The sequence below is a fragment of the Scyliorhinus canicula genome, chromosome 8 (assembly GCF_902713615.1).
Source record: "Scyliorhinus canicula chromosome 8, sScyCan1.1, whole genome shotgun sequence".
NCBI lineage: Eukaryota > Metazoa > Chordata > Chondrichthyes > Carcharhiniformes > Scyliorhinidae > Scyliorhinus > Scyliorhinus canicula.
The window spans coordinates 39,380,542-39,404,896 of record NC_052153.1 but is presented as its reverse complement, the minus strand read 5'-3'; the positions used below and the strand labels follow the sequence as shown (position 1 = coordinate 39,404,896).

Below are 24,355 nucleotides of genomic sequence, written 5' to 3'. Positions count from 1 at the left end.
CTGCTATGGTAACGACCACAGTGGACAGGTTGATGCACAACACTGGCACCTTGAGTGAAGGTGTCCAAGGCGTGGGGCAATCGGTGACTGCCATGGCTGAGGGTCACGAGAGAATGTCTGACTCACTGCAAGAAGTGATCCAGTTTGAACCTCAATGAGGTTCTGTGGGACATGTCCCACTCCCAGATGGGCATGGCTGAGGCGCGGCGGAGCATCGCCGAGGGCGGTGACACAATGGTGCTGACCATGGGTAACAGCCAGGCTGGCAGAGCCAGATGATGCAGGGGCATCCGGGGCTCAAATCAGCTGCCCTAGCTCTCAAGGTGAACCCCAGGGCCCAATCGGGAGGAGGAGTGGTGGGTGCCAGGCCGTACCCGTCCCATGGGGTGACAACGGTGGCCACCAGCACTCTCGAGTTCCACCCCTCTAATGAGGCCACGTCTCAGCCAGCACATGGGCTGCCGACATGAGCTGGGACCCTCTGGCCCCAGAGCCCCCAGAGGACACCCGCCAGGGGCATCGAAGGCCACAGGACGTGATGAGCAGCCGGCTGCCTCCATCTCAGATGTGCTTCCTGGGGACACACCTCGACATAGCGGTAGAGTGAGGAAGGCAAAGCACATTGAGGATCACTGAGGGTATCAGGGGAGGGGGAGTAGGGTGGGAGGGATAGGTAGGGGTGAGGAGGGGTTGAGGGGTGCGCGGGGGACAGCACCATCAGGAGAGTGAGGATTTGTATTACACATTAAACACGCTTGTGCACAATTAGTGTGATGTCTATGACACTTTGTTCCTTAACGCGACTGACCTTCGAATCCTTGGTCCATCTCTCAACTCATCCCCCCACCCTGCCACACACACAAACACACACAGAATCCCCGGGTACACCGAGTGCAGCTGATGGGTGTGAGCGAGCCGTCAGCTGCTGCTGCAACCGTCTCCGCCGTCTGGCCACCCGGCCTACCAGTAGCACCATGAGTGCAAGTTCTGCATCCAATATCCCTGCCATAGCGTTCAATATCTGCAAGGAATTGGGAGTGGGCGTTAGACTGACAACAGCATTGCTCCCACCCCGGGACCCTCCCTCATTGATAACGCACTCCCCCCACCTGGAATGCTCTGCCCATGCACTCCTGGCCCCCCCTCACCGGACCCCAGACCCTGTACCCCGGACATCCGCTCGTATTGTCACATGGACTGGGTGCTGGCCCCCTCCCCGTTGCACCCACCCTCCGGCCGTGGACATGTCCCCGGAGCAGTGTCCCATATCCTGGGTGTTCGGATGTTGGCTGCTGCGTGTGTGGTGTTGCCTCCCTTGGTGTTCAGGTACACTGTCCAGGATCGCGGTCTGATTGGGAGGCTAGGCAATGACTCCCACATGCTACATGGCCTGCCTACCCACAGGAATCCACTTGGGTTGTGTGAAGTGTTCATTTAACCACGATTGCCAATTCCCTATTAGCAAAAGCCTTCATCTGCATGGGAGATTTCGCTTATTTCGCTTGAGCGAATGCGTAATGAGTCCGGAGAATTGTGGCCGGCCTTCTTTCCTCTGCGCCGTGTCTCTGTCGGGCTCCGCCATATTGCCCGGGGGCCGGCATGGAGAAGGGAACGCCCGCGCATGCGCGGAAATACGCCGGCCGTCCTGCACATGCGCGAACAAACGCCGGCCGATCCACGCATGCGCGAGGTCACGACGGCCGTTCCGCGCATGTGCAAACTCGCGCCGGCTCTTCGGCGCCGGTTGTAACTGCGGGGACGACTCCGGCATCAACCTAGCCCCCTAGAAAGGTGATAATTCTTCACTTTCGGGGGCCGTTGATGCCAAAGTCATTGGCACCGGTTTTCCCGTTTGCTTGGGGACATAGCCACATTTTTAGAGAATCCCGCCCTCCGAGTCATGCCAGTCCCCTGCTGTTTAAGTCTTGTTGCTTCTGGTTACCCACGAGCCTGTTCTGTAAGCGAGAGTAAACTGCCATTGAATTTGCTGCGATATGTTTGGGTGGTGTGGTTGAATAGCTATCAGTGTGCAGGCTGTGAGATAATACCATAAGGAACAGGTGTAGCATATTCGACCCCTCAAGCCTGCATCGACAGTCAATGGGAACATGGCTGATCTGACATTACCCACATCCACTTTCCTGCCCTTTCCCCATTAACCCTTACAGATCAAGAATCTCTCTATCTGAGCCTTAAATATATACAAGGACTCTGCCCCCACAGCTCTCTATTTGCAAGGAGTTCCAAAGACTCAACCTTCTGAGGGAAGAAATTCCTCCTCCTCCTCATCTCTGTCTTAAATTAACACCCTTTATTCTGAGACTATGCCCCCTGGTCCTACACTCTCACATGAGGGGAAACATCCTCTCAGCATTTACCCTGTCAAGCCCGTTAAGAATCCTATGTGTTCCAATGAGATCACCTCTCATTCTTCTAAATTCCAATGAGTTTAATCTTTGCTCATAGGTATGAAGCTTTTAGCAGTGCTAAATATGTGACGGGGAGGCAAAACTATGTATGTTAGGTGAGTTGTGATTGATAGAGGTTGTTGGTAGGTGAGTGATTGACATTTAATGCATTAACCAAGATGTGAGGCTAATAACACAGTTGGTGGGATTTGGCATTTGAGGCTATTTTCACTCACTGAACATTTGTGTGAGGTAATTGAACTCTTTGGTGCACTGCATTTAGGTACTCGGTGCTGAACTTCGGGCAATCTGTCTTTTGAAATGTTCGTCATTGAGGTCCCTGCTTCCCTGTGGATACCTCTCCAAGATGCGCAGTGCAGAGTCGAACAATCTTTGGAACTTGCTTTCTGCCATGTTGTGCCATTAATGAGTGTTCTACACTTCAAAATCACTTTTAGAATGGCTTTTAGCACCTGTTCCAATCTCAATGCATCTCCCCTTTAATAGAATAGAATAGAATAGAACAGTACAGCACAGAACAGGCCCTTCGGCCCTCGATGTTGTGCTGAGCAATGATCACCCTATTTAAACCCACGTACCCGTAACCCAACAATCCGCCCATTAACCTTACACTATGGGCAATTTAGCATGGCCAATCCACCTAACCCGCACATCTTTGGACTGTGGGAGGAAACCGGAGCACCCGGAGGAAACCCACGCACACACAGGGAGGACGTGCAGACTCCACACAGACAGTGACCCAGCCGGGAATCGAACCTGGGACCCTGGAGCTGTGAAGCATTGATGCTAACCACCATGCTACCGTGAGGCAGGTGCAGTACAGGATAGTTAACTGATGCTAGCCTCTTTTAATTTTGTGCCCTTGCTCAGCACTTAGCGCTGGCTACATGTTGCATCAGAAGCAATGGCTGCCGGATGATATTCCATCACAATCCCCAACCTCAGTTTCAGGCCCTGTCCAATTGTCCAATTTTTCCTCCTGTACCTCCCAGTAAAGATTCTTCAATCTGATTGATTGAAGAGTTTTGTTGTTATTTGCCCTGTTCACATAACTCCCCTGTAGAGGGCACTACACTTTATTGGACTTCATCTGCATGGGTAGAGGCCTCAGCTGTCAGTGGGGGTTATGGGGGGTCATTGGGGCAGACGGGCAGGGACAAGGGATGACCAAATGCAGGTACTAGAAATCCCACAAGAATCTGTGGGCAGCTGTCAGTGTAATGTATGGCAAATGTTGTCCATCACTACTGGGTGCAAATTCTGGCCAGTTCTGAACAGTCTCTATGTACAAAATATAATTCAATAAATGTCTCTTTATGAAAAAGTGCTTGCAAGCTTTTTATCAGGCTAACAAATCTAGTCTTGTTTACTTCATAAATGAGGACAATATGATGAATTCCACTGCAAATTACATCACTGCATTAGATGTTTGAAAACAAGTATAAGATGGTTTGCCAAACATTTTAGCTCTATAAGACTGTTTATGTACTTTTTCCGTTTGTTCTAGAGTGTCTAACTTGTTGGTGGAGCACAATACAGTGGGCCTTTGTGTCTACCAATCTGTGGGAGAATGGCTGGAGACCCTTAAGATGGGACGGTACACAGAGAATTTCAATGAAAGTGGATATACCTCACTGGATATTGTGACAAAAATAACTTTAGAGTGAGTAATTTCCATTCTCTTTTGCTGTTTAGGCAGCTTGGCAGGAATTAACAGGATGGGGTAAAACAAATGATTCTACATGAGTGTTGAACTCCATGAAAAGCAATCTCCAATGAATGAGGAGTCTTTGTGTCTTACTGTGCTGCTAACTGATCAGTACTTTGTGTCCTGTCCCATAAATACACCATGACGTGACAGTGGCAATATTCCCCATGTTTACCTCCGCTGACTTTTATCTTGTCAGTGACTTGAACACAATCACGTCAATTGTCAAGCAGATCAGATTGTCAATATTTTATCATCATCCATTCCCATTAAAGGAAGATTATTTTATCATTGCATTGTACCTGAGCTAACATTCAAATAATACCCATCAGAATACCAACACCGTTGATACAAATATTTTCATTCACATCCTCAGAAACTCAAATCTCTAAGTTTTAGGGATATACATTGTAGCAATTTGCTACTGCTACTGCACAGGTCTTCGCAGATTCTCACTGCCATGAGCCTTAAGAATGAATGCTGCAATGCAGTGGGCTTTTTTAAAGCTTATCTTCATGCCCACACCACGTTTTACCCTTGTGGAAATAGTGGGGGAAGTGGTGGAAGGATTCCCAAGCTAATTATCAGTCTGTTGATCAAATTACGAAGACTGCTTCCATGGGCAACAAGTCCTGGTGTTGGGCTCGAACCCAGAATACAGCAGTTCTCTGGTTATGACTGAAATAATTTACAAATTGCTTTTAGGATTCTGCAATCCAGGAATGCTCACCACCTTTTTATCACGACCCACCTTTGGATTGAATCACTTAATATCCACACACTAAGGGCATGATCTAACTGAATTGCAACAGAGTCCTGAGTCGAGCGCATTTAGCCCTGAGTTTCCTGGCACTTCGAGCACCGAGAAAGACCACGCTATCGAACGGACTCTGTTGCAATCCAGGGCCTCAGCGGGGAACGACCTGCTGAGGCCACACTTAATCCCATTTCCTGCACTGAGGAGCGCCACTCGTCAGAGCTTCACAGTGCAGGAGGAGATCGGGGTGCCATTTTTAAATTCCGATCCAATCTTCCAAACCCCCCACAACACGCCCCTCAGATCCCCCAATGCCACATCTCATCTATCATGGGGTCCTCAGGCCCCCTCTGCACCCCAACTCACACGGGCAAGGCAAACGCTGGCCCAAACCCCGACATGGGCATCATGTCAGCCTGGCACCACCAGCCTGGCAATGTCCCTGCCTGTGCCACCTGGGCAGTACTAGGCTGGCACCTGGGTGGCATTGATAGGGTGCCAGGCTGATTGTGCCAAGGCGGCAACAGCAGTGTCAGGTTACCACTCTGTCCAGAGGGCAACTACTCGGCAAGGGGGCTCCGATCCCCTGGGCGATCCCACCGAGTGCTGTTCAGCTTGGTCCACTTTTGTCGGGACCAGAACAGAACATTGCTCGCCTTAGGTTTCCAAGTGTTAGATCCCAATGCCTCGAGTGGATCAGGTGAGCTGTATATGAGAGTGAGACTAACTATTCACTCCAATATACAGATTTGCCAATTACTGATTCCACTCATAAAAGGCGGGATCCAGATAGCGACATTTCGGGAGATCCTGTTTTCACGGTTCATGGCGAGCTGGGTAAATCTCAGAACAGGCTGCTCCCAGCATCTACCAGCTGTGACGTGCCCCCATTCGGGAGGGACACGGCAGGAAGACCACGCCTTAAAACTGGCTGCACACAATGCTGCACAGAACCTTGTACCCCATGTCCCACAGGAAAAAGAGAGGTAATTGTGAGCTGTGCAATATAAAGTGGTTGAGTATCCCTGAAACATTAGAACTTTAGGCTCAAGGTAGTGAAGGTAAATGATACCTTTCCATTTACCTGAGGAAGGAGCTGCGCTCCGAATGCTCGTGTTTGAAATAAACCTGTTGGACTTTAACCTGGTGTTGTAAGACTTCTTACTGTGCTCACCCCAGTCCAACGCCGGCATCTCCACATCAAGGTAAATGAAGAGCTGCGTAGTACCAGTATCCATGGGGAGAAACAAACTTACTGTTTCAGGTCAGGATGCTCCTGCATCAGAAGTGAGAAAAGAGATGTATCCAAAGGTTGCGTGAATAGCTCATAGCAGCAATATTTCTTTATTCCTTCAAGTTGCATCAGGCGGTTGTTATGCACCCATTCATACCTCATTTGGAGACATATTCTGTTTCTTTATTATCCTCATTGCCACTTCCTTGGCTTTCCCTCTACCTTATCACGGACTTTCCCTTTTGTTCTTACACGCTCACCCCCATTACACTTGCTCCAAACCAGTAAATTTCTGCCTGCCTTCAGTTCTGATGAAAGGTCATCATTGAATTGCAATATTCATTCCGTTTCCTTCCACAGATGCTGTCTGACCTGCTGAGTATTTCCAACGTATTCTGTTTCTTTTCAGATTTCCAGCCTCGGCAATATTCTGCTTTTGTCATTCTGCTATCCCTTTGCTGCTGCCATTTTTCCTTTCTGTCCAGCTTATAGAATCAACTGAGTATGGCTTTGTGAATGTGAAAATGTATCTTGAAAGGTACAAAGAACATTTTGTGCATTATTATTCAAAGAATTAAGTTGCTGTGTTTCCTGTTTCTGGGTTGTTTGTTTCAACCCAGAGTGGATAAATACGCTGCGTGAATCATCTTTATTTATATTTGCTCACTTTTTAGTTTTTGTCTTCTGTTTTCTTGCTGCTTCTTGACTCTCCAGCTGGCACGTCGGCTGGGCAGCACGGTAGCATAGTGGCTAGCATGGTGGCTTCACAGCTCCAAGGTCCTGGGTTCGATTCCCGGCTTGGGTCACTGTATGTGCAGAGTCTGCACCTTCTCCTTGTGTCTGCGTGGGTTTCCTCTGGGTGCTCCGGTTTCCTCCCACAATCCACAGGTGTGCAGGTTACATGAATTGGCAATGCTAAATTGCCCTTAGTGTCCAAAAACAAAGGTTAGGTGGGGTTACTGGGTTACAGGGAGAGGGTGGATTTGTAGGCTCAAGTAGGGTGCTCTTTCCTAGGGCCGGTGCAGACACGATAAGCCGAAGCACTATAAATTCTATAAGAAAAATAATGCTGGGAATGTGGGACAATTCACATGTCTGTTGCTCATGCATCATTGTGCCGGCTTGCATCTGCGTCCACATCATTTGGAATCAATTTCATTGTATGGTTTCAATTTTCTACCAACTTAACCTGTTCACTTGAATTATGATTGTCCTCTTTGAGATCAATTACATTTTAAAATCTCCAGTTGTAACTTAGTTTGGCTGGATTTGTCTCAGTGAACCTGGCCAATACCAGCAGAAGCAGTGAGCCCTGCTATTCTCTCCCCTCCCTGACCTTCATTTTCTTACCACCATTTCTTCAGGACAGTCACCCTTATCTCGCTTGCCATAAGCAGTTGCTGGCAGGATGTGGATTGGGGAGACAGCCAAAGCACAGCCTCCCAACCTATTTGACCCCACCTGCCAACAACCTCAACCCCTCCCCGCTCGAACCACAGCCACTTATATTGTTTCTGCCCAGGAAGACGATAACCCTGGAATCTGTAATGTGCACAATTATACCCAGGGCATAGGTGACAGGTTTTCACCAACGTAAAAAAAGATAGAGAAGGACCATTGACCTTTGTCGGTCTTTCTACCAACTTGACATTAAAACTTACAATTTCTGAAAAGCAAGCGGACTAGCAGTCATGAACTGTGCTCATACATATTTACCAAGGACAAGGTGGGTTACTATTGTACCAGCGGGCCTTGCGCATCTATGGCTCATGCCTAATGTACTTCGATATTGCTCCATCACTCTTTTCAAAATACATTTTAGGTGGTGACAGGAAAGCCTTTGTACATTTTATTTGAAAAATTACTGCATTGTATTCCCACAGAGATTTGAAGAGAATTGGTGTGGGTCTTGCTGGCCACCAAAAGAAGATCATGAACAGTATTCAGGAGCTGCGAGTCCAGTTTATGAATGGCATGATGCCTGTGTGACTCTGTTAGAATCGTTTGAGCTGTCACTAGCCATTCAGCACTTTTAATTTTCCTGATTTGGGACTTGTATTTATTCCTGGGTGCAAAAGTGAGGGAGGGGGAGTGGGGGGTGGGGGTGGCGGAGGGTGGATGGATGACTATCTGGAACAACAGACTGCAATTAATGCTCACCTTACTGTTCCAGTATTTGAATTCGCTAAATCCCTAAACCTTGGAATCATCACTCCTGGAACACAGAGAATGGAGACAGGTTCAATAAGGGGTACAGTTCATCCATTTACTTTCACACCGAGCAGCACTGAATACCTTGGCATACATGTTCCTCCTCTGTAAGATGGTATTGGCACCTTTAATATTTTTCCTGCATTAAAGGACTCTAATTCTCCTTTGGGAGCATCTGACTTTTCTAGACAATTTCAATTCATCGAGAAATGGCAGTAGATCCATAATAGTTTACGTAAGTTTCCTGTATCAAGTCTTAATGACCGACAGTTGTGTATTGAAGAGCAATATTGAGTTTACTACTTAGTAGTAAGATGTTTTGTAAATTATAAGTGCAGATATAACATGCTGTATTTAATAAGTTATAGAACGTAGTGTATAAAGTCTTTGCTTGACTCAGTCTTGCTCAGTATGTATTTATTGATAAAAAATGTTAGCGCGTAATGAAACACGTTATTTGAAAACGTACATATTTACTTTGCTCTTATTATATTTGAATATTCATGTGTATATACTGTACAGTTTGCTACTGCAGGGTACAGAATTTTCTCTATGTAACAAAACTAACTGTATTATTTGACTAAAATGAGTGACTCTTTCTTAAAACTTTGATTTAAGGACCCTGCTTTTTGTTCTGGTCAGTGTGTGAGGTTGAGAGATTTTTGCAATTGTACTCCTTAACTTGTGCTGGTGAGGGAGTACTTGACCAAAAGATTACGGGCCATAATTTTCTGTAGGAATGTACTTAACAACAGCAGTCATAAGTTAAACTTGCCCTTGCACGCTGATAATGTCACAGCAAGCGAAAGAGAGCATCTGGGACCTGAACAGGGCAAGAAACTGTGTAACTCCTTAATTAATCAGATTGAAGGATTGTGAAAGTAACAGCACAAGGACCAAGAAGAAAGTGCAAGGTAAAGTGGGTGAATTCAATGTTAAATCAGGTGCAGAAAGCAAAGCAAAGAGAGGGAGTTAAAGATCAAATTAAGAGCAAGAATAAAATGAGACATAAAGAAAAATCATTTTGCTTTAAATCTCCAACAATAATTAAAACCTAAAAGAATGAGAACCCATACTTTGAATAGTCAATTTTCACTGCAGAGAGATTGTTTATTTGTAATTATTTATCACTTTGTTAAAAGTGTAATTAGACTGAAATAGATTGGACCTAACTTTCTGAGGTAAGTTTAGTCTGCATCCATCTTGCAAATATAGTGACTACACATCATTCAATGCATTTCAATAAACCAGTGAGATGTCATTATTATGAAGCTGGGGGCATAGTGGCACAATATACATTAGAAAAAGAATGGCACTAAAAAATAATGAATCACCTGGCTCTGATAGTTCCCACCACAGGGTTCGAAAGAAAGTAGGTGGGGAATTTGCAATGCTTTACCCATGAGAGTGGTCTTGATTCAGTAATTATCCCTTCAGTTTTGAAAATTGCAAATGTAACTCCATGATTGAAAAGAGGAGTGACAAAGGAACCAGTAAATTGTAGCCCTTTTAACCCAGCATCTGTCTTGGGGAAGTTATTGTGATCTATAATAAGGACAGAGTGACTCAGCATCTAATTGAATTTTTTGAGGAAGCAACTAAAGTTGTAGAGCAGGAAATTATGCAGTTTATGTGAAATTCCAGAAGGCATGAGATAAGTTTCCAAATAAGAGACTGTTAGCTAAAATTAAAGCTCACAGAATTGAAAGAAAATGATTGACTTTATTAGGAGACTGATTGAGCAATAGGAGACAGAGAATAGGAATAGTGGACATTTGCTTGAACTGGAACCAAGTGCTGTCCTATAACAATCTGTGTCAGGGCCTCAGTTGATCATTAGATTTATTAATAGCTTGGATAACATAATGGAGAGCCATATATTCAGATTTGCCAACTACACAAAGATCGGTGGTACACTAAATAGGGGCTGGTTTAGCACATTGGGCTGAATCGCTGGCTTGTAATGCAGAAGAATGCCAGCAGCGCGGGTTCAATTCCCGTACCAGCCTCCCCAAACAGGCACAGGAATGTGGCGACTAGGAGCTTTTCACAGTAATATCATTGAAGCCTACTCGTGACAATAAGTGATTATTATTATTATAGTGTAAATGGGAAAATTACGAATTGCCATATGGTAGATTAAGTGAGGGTGAAATATATGGCTTGTGGATTTCAACATAGGTAAGTGCAAAACCATCTCTATTGGACTAAAATTGCTAGATTTGTATACTTTTAAAATGTTGCAAAGCTAGGAAGAGTGGAGGTCCAAAAAAATTCAACGGTCCATGTTTACGGATTAGTAAAATGTGATGGCCAGATGCAAGAAATAATCAAAATGACTCATGGAATGTTAGTCTTTCTATTAGATAGCTAGAATTTGGAGGATGGAAATTATGCTACAGCTATACAATACCTGGTTAGGCCACATCTGAAATACTGTGTACAGCCCTTGGCACTGCACCATGAAAAGATATATATAGGACCTGTAAGGAGTGTAGCACAGATTCACCAGAATGTTACCAGTGCACCAATATTAGATTATGAGGAATTATTACAATAAACTAGGTTTTTACGCCCAGGAATATTAACTGTTAATTTGATTGAGGCTTTTAAGGTCCTGAAAGGTATTAATAGGGTAAACTGCGAGATACCATTTCCCCCTGGTGGAGGAGATTAGGACAAGGGGTTAAAACCTGAGACCATTTAGGAAAGAAGTTACGAAACAATTCTCACACAAACTGTGGTATAATTGTGGAACTCTCCCACAAAAAGCAGTAGATGCTAGGTCAACTAATCATTAGATTTTGCGAACCAAAGGTCTTAAATGGTATGAAGTCAAGGCGGCAGATGGGTGGAGTTGGGATTCAGATCAGTTATAATCTCATTGAGTAACAAAACAGTTTTGAGGGTTTCAGTGCCCTACTCTTGATCCTGGGTTCATGCATGAGCACTCAAGATGATAATCTAATCTTGTTACTTGAATAAAATATCATCCAGAAATTTGAAGTTGCAAATCAGATTAATTCATTCAATTAATATATACTAAAACAAACCAGAGTCATTTAAACATTTAGGGGCTCATTAAGAACAAAAGCCAAGATGTTAATTAATTCCAGACAGACTGTTATAAGGAATATAATCTAATTAAGGAAAGACAAGGAGTCTTATTTACACTCAACTGAAATGAATATAAAGGATAACTCTGTCTCTGTACAAACATAGTCTGTGGGTTTCTCAGCTTCTTTGCAATGCCAACTATATTCAACGTAGCGCTATTATTTTAACGTGTTTTATTTAAATATTCTGCTTGCTGTCAATCTTGCATAGACCTGGAGGTGAGGTTTATGATCAAAAATACGTAGAGAGGAGAAATTTAAATGTGTGGAACTGTGTTTGTTTATCATTGAAATACATCAAAGTATGTCACAATTTACAATTAACAAATGAGTGACAGTCACCCCAGGTGGGGTAACCTTTAAATTTCAGAAGACCAGCCAGTGGAGTGGGCTTCCAACCTTCTGTTCCACCAGCCAAACAACCGGATCCATTTTAAAGCCAATTTGTAGCATTAGTAAGCTGCAGGCACCAAGCGGGAATCTAAATGCAACTCGCCAGATCTCGGTTGGTGTGATATTTGGTGCCCAGGGATAGTGCAACCAGCAGCAAAGTACATCCGGGGTGAGTAATTATATGGTGCATTGGGACAGGGGGCCCAGTTTGGGCGAGTGACCAGTTTCCGGAATAACTGTGGCTCGGAGTATGTTGGGTCCATAGATGTTCTCCAGATTCTCCTGGCCCCAGAAATGTAATTTTAAACTTACCCTTGCTAAGCCACTCAAGTCTCTATCACCAGTGAAGCTGTTCAGAGAATTCATGGTCTTGATTGGTTCCAAAAACTCAATTTGGACATTAAATGGGACCGATAAAAGAAGCGCAGGGAGAGGTGAAACCACCTAGCAGTAGGCACCTGCAAAAAAGGACAGCCATCAGGGTAATCATATGATAAGTCTCCTGCACCAAATTTGAATTGGTTATCAACTAAATTGATTAATAATAATTTTGGCAAATTAAATCGCTCCATGAGTGAATGAGATTTGGACAGGTCTCCATAATATTGCTGGGAAAATCACAAAGATCCTTCACTCCATTGTCTCTGTGCTTCTCTTTCCTATCATGTTGCTTAGGCTACGGTAACATACCGGCATTGTTCTGTGCATGATCTGAGCTGGAGATAAGTGGAATAATTTGACAGGCACTGAGGTTTGTGGTTCCACTTGCCATCCAAGGGTACAAAATAACTTCAAACCTTGAATTCAGAAATGTTTACCATATCTCAGTGCTCAAAGAGAAAATTCTGCCGCACTCCTTTTGAAGCATCTATACATGCTAGCCCCAAACTCCCATGGGGTTGTGCCTAGCACATGCCTATTGACATTGCAGCTTGCAGGGTCAGTAGGCGGGCACCTCTTTTGCATGGGGTGCAAATACTATTTGAGGTTGATATGGTCCATGGGCCTGAAACTGGAACATGTTGGGGTACGGGTGGTGCTAATGGAGGGTGTTACCCAAGACTCCCTGCATCACTATCACCTTTTTGTGGCTGATCCAAGGATTTAAAAACAAGATTTCCCTCCTTTTTATAATTCTTCCAAGGAATGTAAGCATTGCTGGCATTTGTTGTTCATCCATGCTCTTGAGAAGGTGGTACTGGTGAGCCCGTTCTTTAACTGCTTCTTGTGGAATTCTAACCGGATTGCTAGACCAGAAGCCGGCATCTGGAGCCCACATGCACTTCCATGGAGGTGGATACAACTCAACTCTATAGCTACAGTGGCCACTATTGATTTTGAACAGAGTCGGCCAATTTCTTAATGGGCCCTTTTCAAATTTGACAGAAATGATCAGATTAAAAGTACATCCAAGAACAGGAATGGTGTGAAAAGTGGCATTCAATCCCATTGTTTCACGGGTGGCAGTGGAGGCAGACTCCTGGGTGGAGTCTTTGCTCTGCATGTCGCCATGCAACACCTAACCTAGTCGAGTATGAACTTTACTCAAATTGAAGAAATATTCTGTTTCCCAGCATTGATATCCCTCACCTTGATGAGAAAATGAAATCACCCACTCTAAAATAAATTTGCCCACCTCTGCAAAACAATCCTAATGGCAATGCAAATAGAGAACAACTTTATGAAATAATTTAGAAAAGGTGAGTTTATTAGCAGAAATGAAGATAGAATATTCTATCCTCTTTTAAATAGTATAATATTGATTACTGACACTGAACAAAACAACATGGAAGAGGGGATAGAAGCATGAAAAATAACATGGGAGCAATTAACATGGCAGAATACGAACAACGAAAGCAGTTTAGTATTAAAGTACTGGAGATGCTTAAGATGGATTGTACCACTTTGTACGTTACTTTGAAAAGTTTATCTTGGTAAGTAGACAACTGCAATCAGGACTGGTGTGTGAACCAACGTCTCGTTTTAATGAAGAGGATAAAGTGTGTGTTTATTTGTAGTTTTCCATTAAACCATTGCAAGAATGTAAAACAATTCCCAATGCTATCATAAGTTATTTGGAAGCAGATAGGGATTTCTAAAGGAACATGGAATGCTTTTGTAGGTAATGTGTAAGCTAAGACAATTTAGGGGAAAGAAACTCCATTTCTCATATAGCAAAGCAACTTATAGTAGAAGCCTAGTGATCCAATCAGCAGCTTTTGAAGCTTGTATTTACTGAGTAACAAGTAATCGCACATGCTGTTAAGCTGACATTTTGCTTTGAGTTGTTTACAACTAGCTGAAACCTTAATAACAACCTTAGCATGCTTTATTTATTTTATGAACAGTATCCTGACACTGTCTGTATTTTGTTTGTGTACATGTTTTTGTAGTGTAAGATATGAAATTTTATATTTTCATAAAAATAAATTTTTATATCGCCAGCTTTTGTGAACCTCAATTTATTTATCACTGAGAAACATAAATGGCATACAAACATACGGACATCCCGACATATGAATTTGGGGAAGGAGTAGAACATTTGCCTGCACCCAAGCCTGTTCCACCATTGGATAAGGTCATGGCTGATCTTAGCCTGGCCTCCATTCTATTTTCCTCTTTACATCTCCTCCCTCATCAATCGAGAATTTATCTAGCTCAAAAATATTCAATGACTCTTCCGTCTCTGGGGACGTGAATTCCACAGAGTAATAACCTTCTGAGAGAAAAAATGTTCAGCAGGATTCTCCATTGGCGGGATTCTCTGCTTTGCCGGCAGCGGACGCATGCCCACGGGTTTCCCGGTAGCGTGGGATGGCCACAATGGGAAACCCCATTGGCTGGATCCCGGAACGGAGGATCCCACTGCCGACGGGGGCGCGCCGCACTGCAAAACGGGGCCGGTGCGACGGAGAATCCCACCCGTTCTCTTTCTTCATCTCCAACTTAAATAGGGGACCCCTTATTTTTTAACTATATTTCCTAGTTCTGGTGGTGGGATTCTCTCTTCCCGCTGCTTGTCAATGAGATTTCCCATTGAAGCCTCCCCATTCTGCTGGGGAACTGGGGTGTTCTACCAGCAGGAAAAGAGAATCCCAACGGCTGGAGAATTCCGGCCCAGGTCTCTCCCATAAGAGAAACATCCTCTCAATCCCCACCCTGTCAAGGCCCCTCTGGATTTTGTTTCAGTGAGTTCACCTCTCAGTCTTCCAAAGTTCAATGGTTATAGGCCCAACCTGTCCAAACTTTTCGCAGAAGGTAACTCCTTCATCCCAGGAATCAGTCGAGTGAACCTTCTCTGAACTACTTATAATGCAAATATATTTTCTTAAGTAAGGGAACCAGGTTTAGGCTGGATCGGCAGCTGGGGCGGCGGAGGCTGCTCCAGCACCGTCCTAGCCCCCTGTGGGCCGCAAAATGGGGTCCCGGGACGGGCGCTGACGCCAGAGTAAAACATTCCCGTTTTCACTCCGGCGTCGGCACTTAGCCGCCCGTTGGGAGAATCCCGCCCAATTAGTCTCAAGTTTGGGAAAATATTGCAACTCCTTAAAAAAACTTTCTCAGGTAATTTTATGAATCTGTGCAATTGGCCGGAAGACTTGAGAGGTGCACACGCCATCATTGATCAGAAAATGATTGTGCCCATTGTGCACAGTGATTAAATATCTGTCAAGTGGCCACATCTAATTTTGTTGAAGAGGAATTATGGAGCTGGGTTCTCCGGTTCTCCAGTTGCAAGTTTCTCGGTGGCACTTCATTCGCTGGTGCTGGGATTTTGTACTCTCGCCACTTGTCAATGGGATTTTGCATTCTATCCACCCTGTGCCGCTGGGGAACCCACTGGCAAGGGTGCGCTGCCAGCGGAAAAAGTGAATCCCGATGACTGGGGAATTCCGGCCATGATGTTTTATACCTTTTGGAAGTTTTGGTAGACTTCTATGAACGAACCACAGGAGACTCGGATACAGGTTACAATTGTTTATTCATGATTTAGCATGGAATGCACTGCCCAAAGGCACGCCCAAAGCAGCACACGTCTCCAATACAACATACACCAAGTCACAGATACACAATGTTAATTGTTTAATATCCAATCTTGTCAACACGGGTTTATTGTTAAACCTGCACCCAGAAACAGGTCCTTTATCCTTTCCTAGATGGGTACTATCTGCCCTGATGTAAACAACCAAGGCTTTGCTGGAGGATTCTTGCTCATCTCAGATCTTTGGATGTGGACAAAGTTCACTGGTATGCAAAGTATTTAACTAGCATGTGGCATTTACTTTAATGCACGGGTATTAGCTCTAATCCTCCTTTTACTAAATCTATTAATTTCCCCTAACATGGGTAACATCTATGCCAATAAATAAAGGCGAAAGTAACATAATTAACCATTTCTCTACATTTTTGCAACTAGTGGAGATTACGGAAGATAATATACTGGAGATGTGTATACTCTTTCCCCGCCCCCACCCCCACCAATTTAGATTCAGTTTCTCATTCTTTTTTCCCTATTCTGCTTCACACTCCTTCCCTTTGTCCCATGCTCTTTCACATTCCAACCCTTCTTATTTTGAATCACATTCCGTCTTCTACCCATTCTAGCTCACAGTCCCCCCCCCCCCCCGCCGCCCTCCTCTTCCTACTGTGTTAATTTCCTATCTCCACTTCCTAAATTGTTTCTGGATCTTTGCCTTCCTTTCATTCTTGTTTAAATTACTTCTCTCCCCTCCGTGTTCTTCCATGGCCTGTAGTTCCAATGAATCACCCACATAATAGATGGGACCCTGAAGCAAGAAGATAATGGGAACAGAACCACCCATTTAATGGGGAGAATTTAAAGTGCCAAATCCCCATAAATTGTGATGGAAGCAGCGACTTGCCTAGACTGACAGAAACATATCCTGACTGATACAAACTTGTACCGATTCTTATAAACAACCCCTAACAGGCAAGGGCCTTTATTTTTGCAGTGGAGGGGGCGGGGAGGGGGGGGGGGGGGGGTGAGCAAAAGCAGGTTAAGATTTGGTGTTGTGAGAAGGCAACACGATCAGAGGAGTAAAGAAGTTATTTTTAAAACATTTTAATGGCTCCCCTTGCCCTGTTTACACCAATTGAAATCAGAGGAAATCAGCCTGTGATTGACACAAACCTGCCCTGGCTTAAAATAAAGGGCTCAATTGTAAGCTATATTTTCCTTCCCGTTCCCACTAACCCAAACCCACTCCAGCCCTCACTCCAGGCACAAAAGGATCAAACAAGGGGTGAAAAGGCCCAAAATGTTGAGCCTGCCTCCAATCTGCCACAATCCAATACACGGCTGCATGTTACGGCATTGATATGTCTCTTGCTATCGAGAGTTTGAAAATATATGAATTATGTCCATAAATATATAGAAATGGGGATCCTACAGATGTGAATTTATTTTCTATGCAAGTAAGTGGTAAGGATCTGGAATGTGCTGCCTGAGGGTGTAGTGAAGGTAGATTCAATTGTGCCTTTCGAAAGGCAATTAGATGAATGTCTGAAGAGAGAAAATAGCAGGCCTATGGGGAGGAGGGGGGGGGGGGGGGCGGGGAGGGGGGGGGGGGGATGAGGCTTGCTGAGTAGCTCTTGCAGAGAGTGGGCACAGATACGGCTGGCCAATTGGTCTCCTTCACTGCGGTAACCCATTTGATGATTCTGTAATGCAGTCATCAATGTGATTTTAATAAGTGAGGTCTATGTTTCACACAGGTTGCCAAGGATAACTTGGTGGGTTTGAGTGCTGACGGACCAGTGTGGTGAAAGCGGAGGGGACTTGATCTGAATAAATTGTTACAGAGTGTACCGAGACAGGCTCGAACCTGTCTAAGAAGCAGGTGGTCACGACCCTGTGCAGCCTCCTACAAGATGAATTCCTGGCTGCTGGACAAGACGGTCATGTCATGACAGCAAACTCCTTACATCTGACTCTTTGCAGGCTGGCGGCATAGGATACTAAGGGTATTGTGGTCAGTTACCACTAAAGACATCAGACAAGTCACCGATATATTCATCAAATCATAGAATTCCTACAGTACAGAAGAAGTCCATTCAGCCCATCGAGTCTGAGACCCCACTACCCTTCCCTAATGCCATAACCCCACCTAACCTGCTGATCCTTGGACACTAAGGGGCAATTTTATCATGGCAAATCCACCTGGCTGGTTTAGCTCGGCTAAATCGCTGGCTTTTAAAGCAGACCAAGCAGGCCAGCAGCACGGTTCGATTCCCGTACCAGCCTCCCCGGACAGGCGCCGGAATGTGGCGACTAGGGGCTTTTCACAGTAACTTCATTGAAGCCTACTCGTGACAATAAGCGATTTTCATTTCATAACAGCACATCTTTGGATTGTGGGAGGAAACCGGAGCACCCGGAGGAAACCCATGCAAATATGGGGAGAAAGTGCAAACTCCACACAGACAGTCACCCGAGACTGGAATTGAACCGGGTCCCTGGCGCCATTAGGCAGCAGTGCTAACCACTGTGCCAACATGCCGCCGTGGCCACTCATAATGTCTCCTTCACAACTGTTATAAATTTGACAGAATATATGAGTTTGGAGCTCTGGATGGTTTTCCATAAGTGCAGAATGTCAAAGACACTCGTAGCCATTAGGGCACCCACTTCCCAGACAGGAACCTTTGTTGTTTGCAAGGGTTTTATCTCCATGATTGTTCTGCTCACATGCAACCCCTCTACCCTATGGTTCAACCTGGCACCAATCTTACAGGGTGGTTGGTTGAGGACTAAAGATACCACATCCTACCATAGCTGAACCCCATTACCCAACAGCAGAATGCATACAACACATTATCGCGAAATGCACCATACAGGACCACTTGCCAAGCAATAATTGTGGCATATTGCTTTTGACAGAACATCAATTCACAATTGGTGGCGTAGAATGATGAAAGTGTTAAGGAGGAAGATGGAGGACATGGATGCATTGTGCATCGTACCTTGCAGCCCAAAATGCAAGGAGTCCTTTCACATCTGCACTTGGCCCAGAGGTTTCTCACTCCACACGCACTTCTGGCCACCTTACATTAACATAGATACATGGAACATACAGTGCAGTAAGAGGCCATTCGGCCCATCAAGTCTGCACTGACCCAGTTAAGCCTTCACTTTCACCCTATCCCCATAACCCAATACCCCCTCCCAACCTTTTTGGACACTTAAGGGCAATTTATCATGGCCAATCCACCTAACCTACACGTCTTTGGACTGTGGGAAGAAACCGGAGCACCCGGAGGAAACCCACGCAGACACGGGGAGAATGTGCAGATCCCGCACAGACAGTGACCCAGCGGGGAATCGAACCTGGGACCCTCGTGAAGCCACAGTGCTAGCCACGTGTGCTACCATGCTGCCCCAAAGTCTTACAACAGTCTGACAAATTTTGCTCCATTGCTTTACAATTCTTCAACTTGTTATCTTGAAAAATATGAACAACTTCCATAATTTTAACATTAAACTTGAAAACAGAGAGCACATGAAAATTACAGCGGTGAGAAAGTTTTTATGTACACCAAAAATCCAGCCGTAAGAAGTTAATTCATGCAGATTTGAATGTGAAGTGATCCTTTTAGCACAGGGGTGGGCAAACTTTTCCGTGCAAGGGCCATATTCAGAAATTCACAATTTTAAAGGGCCGCATAGTGTATTAAGTAAAATAATTAATATTTAAAATAGCCAAAATAAAAGAAAGAAAAGCACATTTATTTGAAAAACAAAGTAACTCAGTAAGTAACAGAACAATGTCAATGAGAATGATGCATCTGACTGCAATCATTTACCAGTTTGTTGAAATCAGGTGTCAAGTTGCTTGTGCTGATCCTTAACACTGACAGAAGCACAGCCTGGCCGAGTCAACGATAAAAACTCGCGTAGTGGGGTGGCTGAGTGGGGCTGCCTTATTGGTCGGCTTAGTTGGGTGTGCGACCAATAGGAGTCCAGGTTACAAACAATAATAAGGCTTATTGTTTGTAACCTGGACTCCTATTGGTCGCACACCCAACTAAACCGACCAATGAGACAGCCCCACTTATCCACCCCACTACGCGCGTTTTTATGCGGCCCGCCAATGAGGTGCCCGGAATCATAACCGGCATTTTTGAAAAGCCGCTGGCATAAAAACCTTTGTCAGGCCGCATGCGGCCCGCGGGCCGTAGTTTGCCCACCCCTGTTTTAGTAGCTTTCATCCTATGAGGTGCTATCACTACTTGAATAGAGTTGGTGGAAAGCTTCTGAATATCTCTGCTTCGGGCTTCTGAGAAACTCATTGCCAAAAATCTCTTGTTGTTGGAGTCTGTGGGGCCATGTTGCTGACTGATCTTCCTGTATTTCTGTTGAAGCGGTAAAATGTAAATTGGTTGGGGGGGGGGGGGGGACAGGGAAGCATATAGGCTGACTATCTCTGAATAATCCATCCCAATAATCTCCTTCCCTTGAAGCAGGGACTGTTTGTCAGCCAGAGAGGAGATTGGAAGAGAATTGTGATGCCTTGGAAGCTTCAATCTATCCTGTTTATCACCATCGCAGAATACTGAGGGAGGAAATTGTTGGGGCCTTGACAGAAGCCTTTGTATCCTCATTGACTACAGGTGAGGTCCCAGAGGACTGGAGAATAGCTAATGTTGTTCCTTTGTTTAAAATGGGTCGCAAGGATAATCCAGGAAATTACAGGCTGGTGAGCTTTACGTCAGTGGTAGGAAAATTACTGGAGAGGATTCATCCGAAAAGGATTTACTTCCACTTAGAAACAAATGGACTTATTTGCGAGAGGCAGCATGGTTTTGTGAAGGTGAGATAGTTAATGAAGGTAGGGCAGTGGACAGTGGATGTTGTCTACATGGACTCCAGTAAGGCAATTTTTAGCAAGGTCTCTCATGGCAGACTGGTGCAGAAGTTGAAGTCATATGGGATCAGAGGTAAGCTGAAAAGATGGGGACAGAACTGGCTCGATCATAGAAGACAGACGGTAGCAGTGGAAGGGTGCTTTTCTGAATGGAGGGTTGTGACGAGTGGTGTTCCGCAGGGATTAATGCTGGGAGCTTTGCTTTTTGTAGTACATATAAATGATTTGGAGGAAAGTGTAATTTGTCTGATTATTAAGTTTGCAGACAACACAAAAGCCGATGGAGTTGCATAAAATGATGAGGACTGTCAGAGGATACAGCAGGATATAAATCGGTTGGAGACTTGGGCTGGGAAATAACAGATGGACTTTAATCTGAATATCATAACCTGCCCGGATCCTATTGGCTGGGGACAATTGGTTACCCCATCTTACTTAGGGAATATGAACTCCCCAATGAGGGGGGGGGGGGGCGCAACCATTAGTGGTGCAGCTGTATAAATAGAGATGACCTGTGTGGGGTACAGGCTAGAGAAGAAACTAGTAGTGAACTACTGGCCCTGTGGCCGTATCCTTGTAAATCAAGTTATTTTCTGTTTGACTTGACAAACTCATGTTGGATTCTTCGTAACCTCACATAACCGAACAAATGTGAGGTAATGCCTTTTGGAATGTTTAATACAGTTGGGAAGTATACAGTAAATGACAGAACCCTTAAGAGTATTGACAGGCAGAGAGATCTGTGTGTACAGGTCCACAGGTCACTGAAAGTGGCAATATAAGTGGATAAAGTAGTCAAGAAGGCATACGGCATGCTTGGGACACTGAGTCTAAAAATTGGCAAGTCATGCTGCAGCTGTACCTTAGTTAGGCTACACTTGGAATATTGTACACAACATTACCAGAAGAATGTTGAGGCTTTGGAGAGAGTACAGAAGAATACAAACCAGGGTGTTGCCTGGTCTGGAAGGCATTAGCTATGAGGAGAGGTTTGATAAACAGATTGTTTTCACTGGAACGATAGAGGTTGAGGAATGACCTGTTCGAGGTTTCCAAAATTATGTCTGGCATGGACGGGGTTGATAGACAGAAGCTTTTTCCCAGGGTGGAAAAGTCAATTACTAGGGGACATAGGTTTAAGGTATGAGGGGCAAATTTTAGAAGAGACGTTTTTTTTACACAGAGGGTGGTGAGTGCCTGGAACTCGTTGCCAGAGGAGGTGGTGGAAGCAGGTACGATAGTGATGATTAAGAGGCATCTTGACAAATTCATGAATAGGATAGGAATAGAGTGATATGGACCCAGAAGTGAAAAAGGTTTTAGTTTCGACAGGCAGCATGATCGGCGCAGGCTTGAAGGGCAGAAGGGCTTGTTAATGTGCTAACATGTACTAGACGCTGTGGTATGAAGAGGCAAGAGTTCAGCTCCTTTTTCACCAACACACCTTTAATGGTTCAAACTCACTCTGCTCAGAACTCTACAGATCATTACAAGCCCCAGAGTCCACCTGAAGCCCCTTTACATATCAGTGTCAATCATTGAACACTTAACATAAATGAGACAATCATTGAACACTTAACATAAATGAGACAACTAATTGCAATGGCTCTTAACCCATTACTTAACATAATGTGCTGTACTATTCTTTGTTCTTAGCAAATGTAATATTGCTATTCAAGAAAGGAGGGAAAGAGAAAACCAGGAAATATCAGCCAGTTAGCCTGACATCAGCCACAGAAAGTCTTAACAATACAATTACTATGATCAGAAAAAGTCAACATAATTTTACAAGAGGGAAATTGTGCTTGAGAGATTTATTACAGTTCTTTGAGAATTTAACTAGTAGGATAGATAAAGGGGAACCAATAGATGTTGTATATTTTGATTTCCAAAAGGTTTTTGATAAATTGTCACACAAAAAGTTAGTACATAAGATAAGGGCCATTGAAGTTGGTGGTAATATATGGGGCAACATGGCGGCACAATGGTTAGCACTGATGCCTCACAGTGCCAGGGACCCGGGTTCAATTCCGGCCTCAGGTGATTATTTGTGTGGAGTTTGCACTTTCTCCCAGTATCTGGATGGGTTTCCTTCCACAGTCCAAAGATGTGCAGGTTAGGTGGATTGGTCATGCTGAATTTCCCCTTAGTATCTAAAGATATGCATATAGGTGGGGTTATGGGGATAGTGCGAGGGAGTGGGCCTAGATAGAATACTCATTCAGAGGGTTGGTGTAGACTCGATGGGTCAAAGGGCCTCCTTCTGCACTGTAGGGATTTTTTTTTAAAAAGAGCATGGAAAGAGGATTGATTAACAAACAGAAACCAAGCATTTTAAAGTTGTCAGGCTGTTACTAGTGGAGTTCTGCAAGGATCAGTGCTGGGGCCTCCGTTATTTACAATCTGTAATAATGACTTAGATGAAGAGACCGAGAGTAATATTTTCTGACACTACAAAGCTAGGGGGATCTAAGCTGTTCGGATGATACAAAGGAGTTGCAAAGCAAGATGGACAGGTTAACTGAGTGGACAGCGAGATGGCAGATGGAATAGAATATGGAGAAGGGTGAAGCTATTCACATTGTTAGTCATAATGGTTTTTAAAGTTGTGAAATTTGTAAATGTTGATGTTCAGAGGGGATTGGGTGTACTCGTTACAAGGAACACACAAAGTTAGCATGCAGTTATAGCAAACAGTTAGGAAGGTTTGTTGGCCTTTGCAGATTGCAGTGCAAAGCACATTTTCCTACAATTTTACAGAGCTTGGGTAAGACCACATGTGGAGGACTGAGCAAATTTTTGGTCTCTGTCCTTAAGGCAGATTACACTTGCATAGGGAGAATTGTGGGCGCAATTCTCCGCACTCACGACGGTGCGGAGAATAGCAGGCGGCGTAAATTTTTACGGCCACGCTGGCCTGACGCCCTCCTGCTATTCTCCCCCCCCCCCCCCACGCCCGCCTCCCGACACGAATCGCTGCCCGCCGTTTTTTTACGGCGAGCAGCGATTCTCAACTGGCCGATGGGCCGAATTCCAAGGCCTTTACGACCGTTTTTATGAACATCAAACACACCTGGTCTGACCGTTCGTAAAAACGGCCGTAAAGTCCCGATCTGAGGAACCATGGCACCGATTGGCACGGCAGTACCACGGCCGTGCCAAGGGTGCCATGGGCCCGCGATCGGTGGGCACCAATCGCGGGCAGCGGGTACTTACCCCGCGCACTCTTTATCCTTCCGCCGCCCCGCTGTATCCATTCGCGGGGCGGCTGAGGGGCATACTGGCCCGCGCATGCGCGGGTTTCACGCAAATGCGTGATGACGTCATCCGCGCATACGCGGGTTGGAGTCGTCCAATCCGCGCATGCGCGGCTGACGTCATCTGACGTGTCAGCCGTCGCAAACTCTGGCTAGCGGGCTTAACGAAATTTGTTAAGCCCGCGATGCCGGAGTTCACGGCCGCGGGATGCTAGCCCCGACCGGGGACCAGAATCGGTTCCCGGTCGGGGGGGGGGCGGAGGCTGGCGTCAAACCCACCCGTTTTTGACGCCAGCCTCACGATTTCTCCCGGGTGCGGAGAATCACGCCCTGTATTCCTGGTGTGGTTGTCCAATAATGAGAAG

The 24,355-nt window shown here is 45.0% G+C and overlaps 1 protein-coding gene across 3 annotated transcripts in view; it reads left to right on the top strand.

The window, feature by feature from the left end:
- LOC119970184 (ephrin type-A receptor 5-like) overlaps positions 1-14,292 on the top strand; it is a 430,626-nt gene extending 416,334 nt beyond the window's left edge. For 2 of the 3 annotated variants that reach the window (XM_038804401.1, XM_038804403.1), the window contains exons 16-17: positions 3,937-4,092; positions 8,012-8,211. In XM_038804401.1, the coding sequence (XP_038660329.1) occupies positions 3,937-4,092; positions 8,012-8,117 (262 nt within the window). In that variant the 3' untranslated portion in view covers positions 8,118-8,211. Of the gene's footprint in view, positions 1-3,936; positions 4,093-8,011; positions 8,212-8,301 lie in introns of those variants that run through there. The other variant, XM_038804402.1, reaches the window with a different exon arrangement.
- Positions 14,293-24,355: the final 10,063 nt, after the last annotated feature.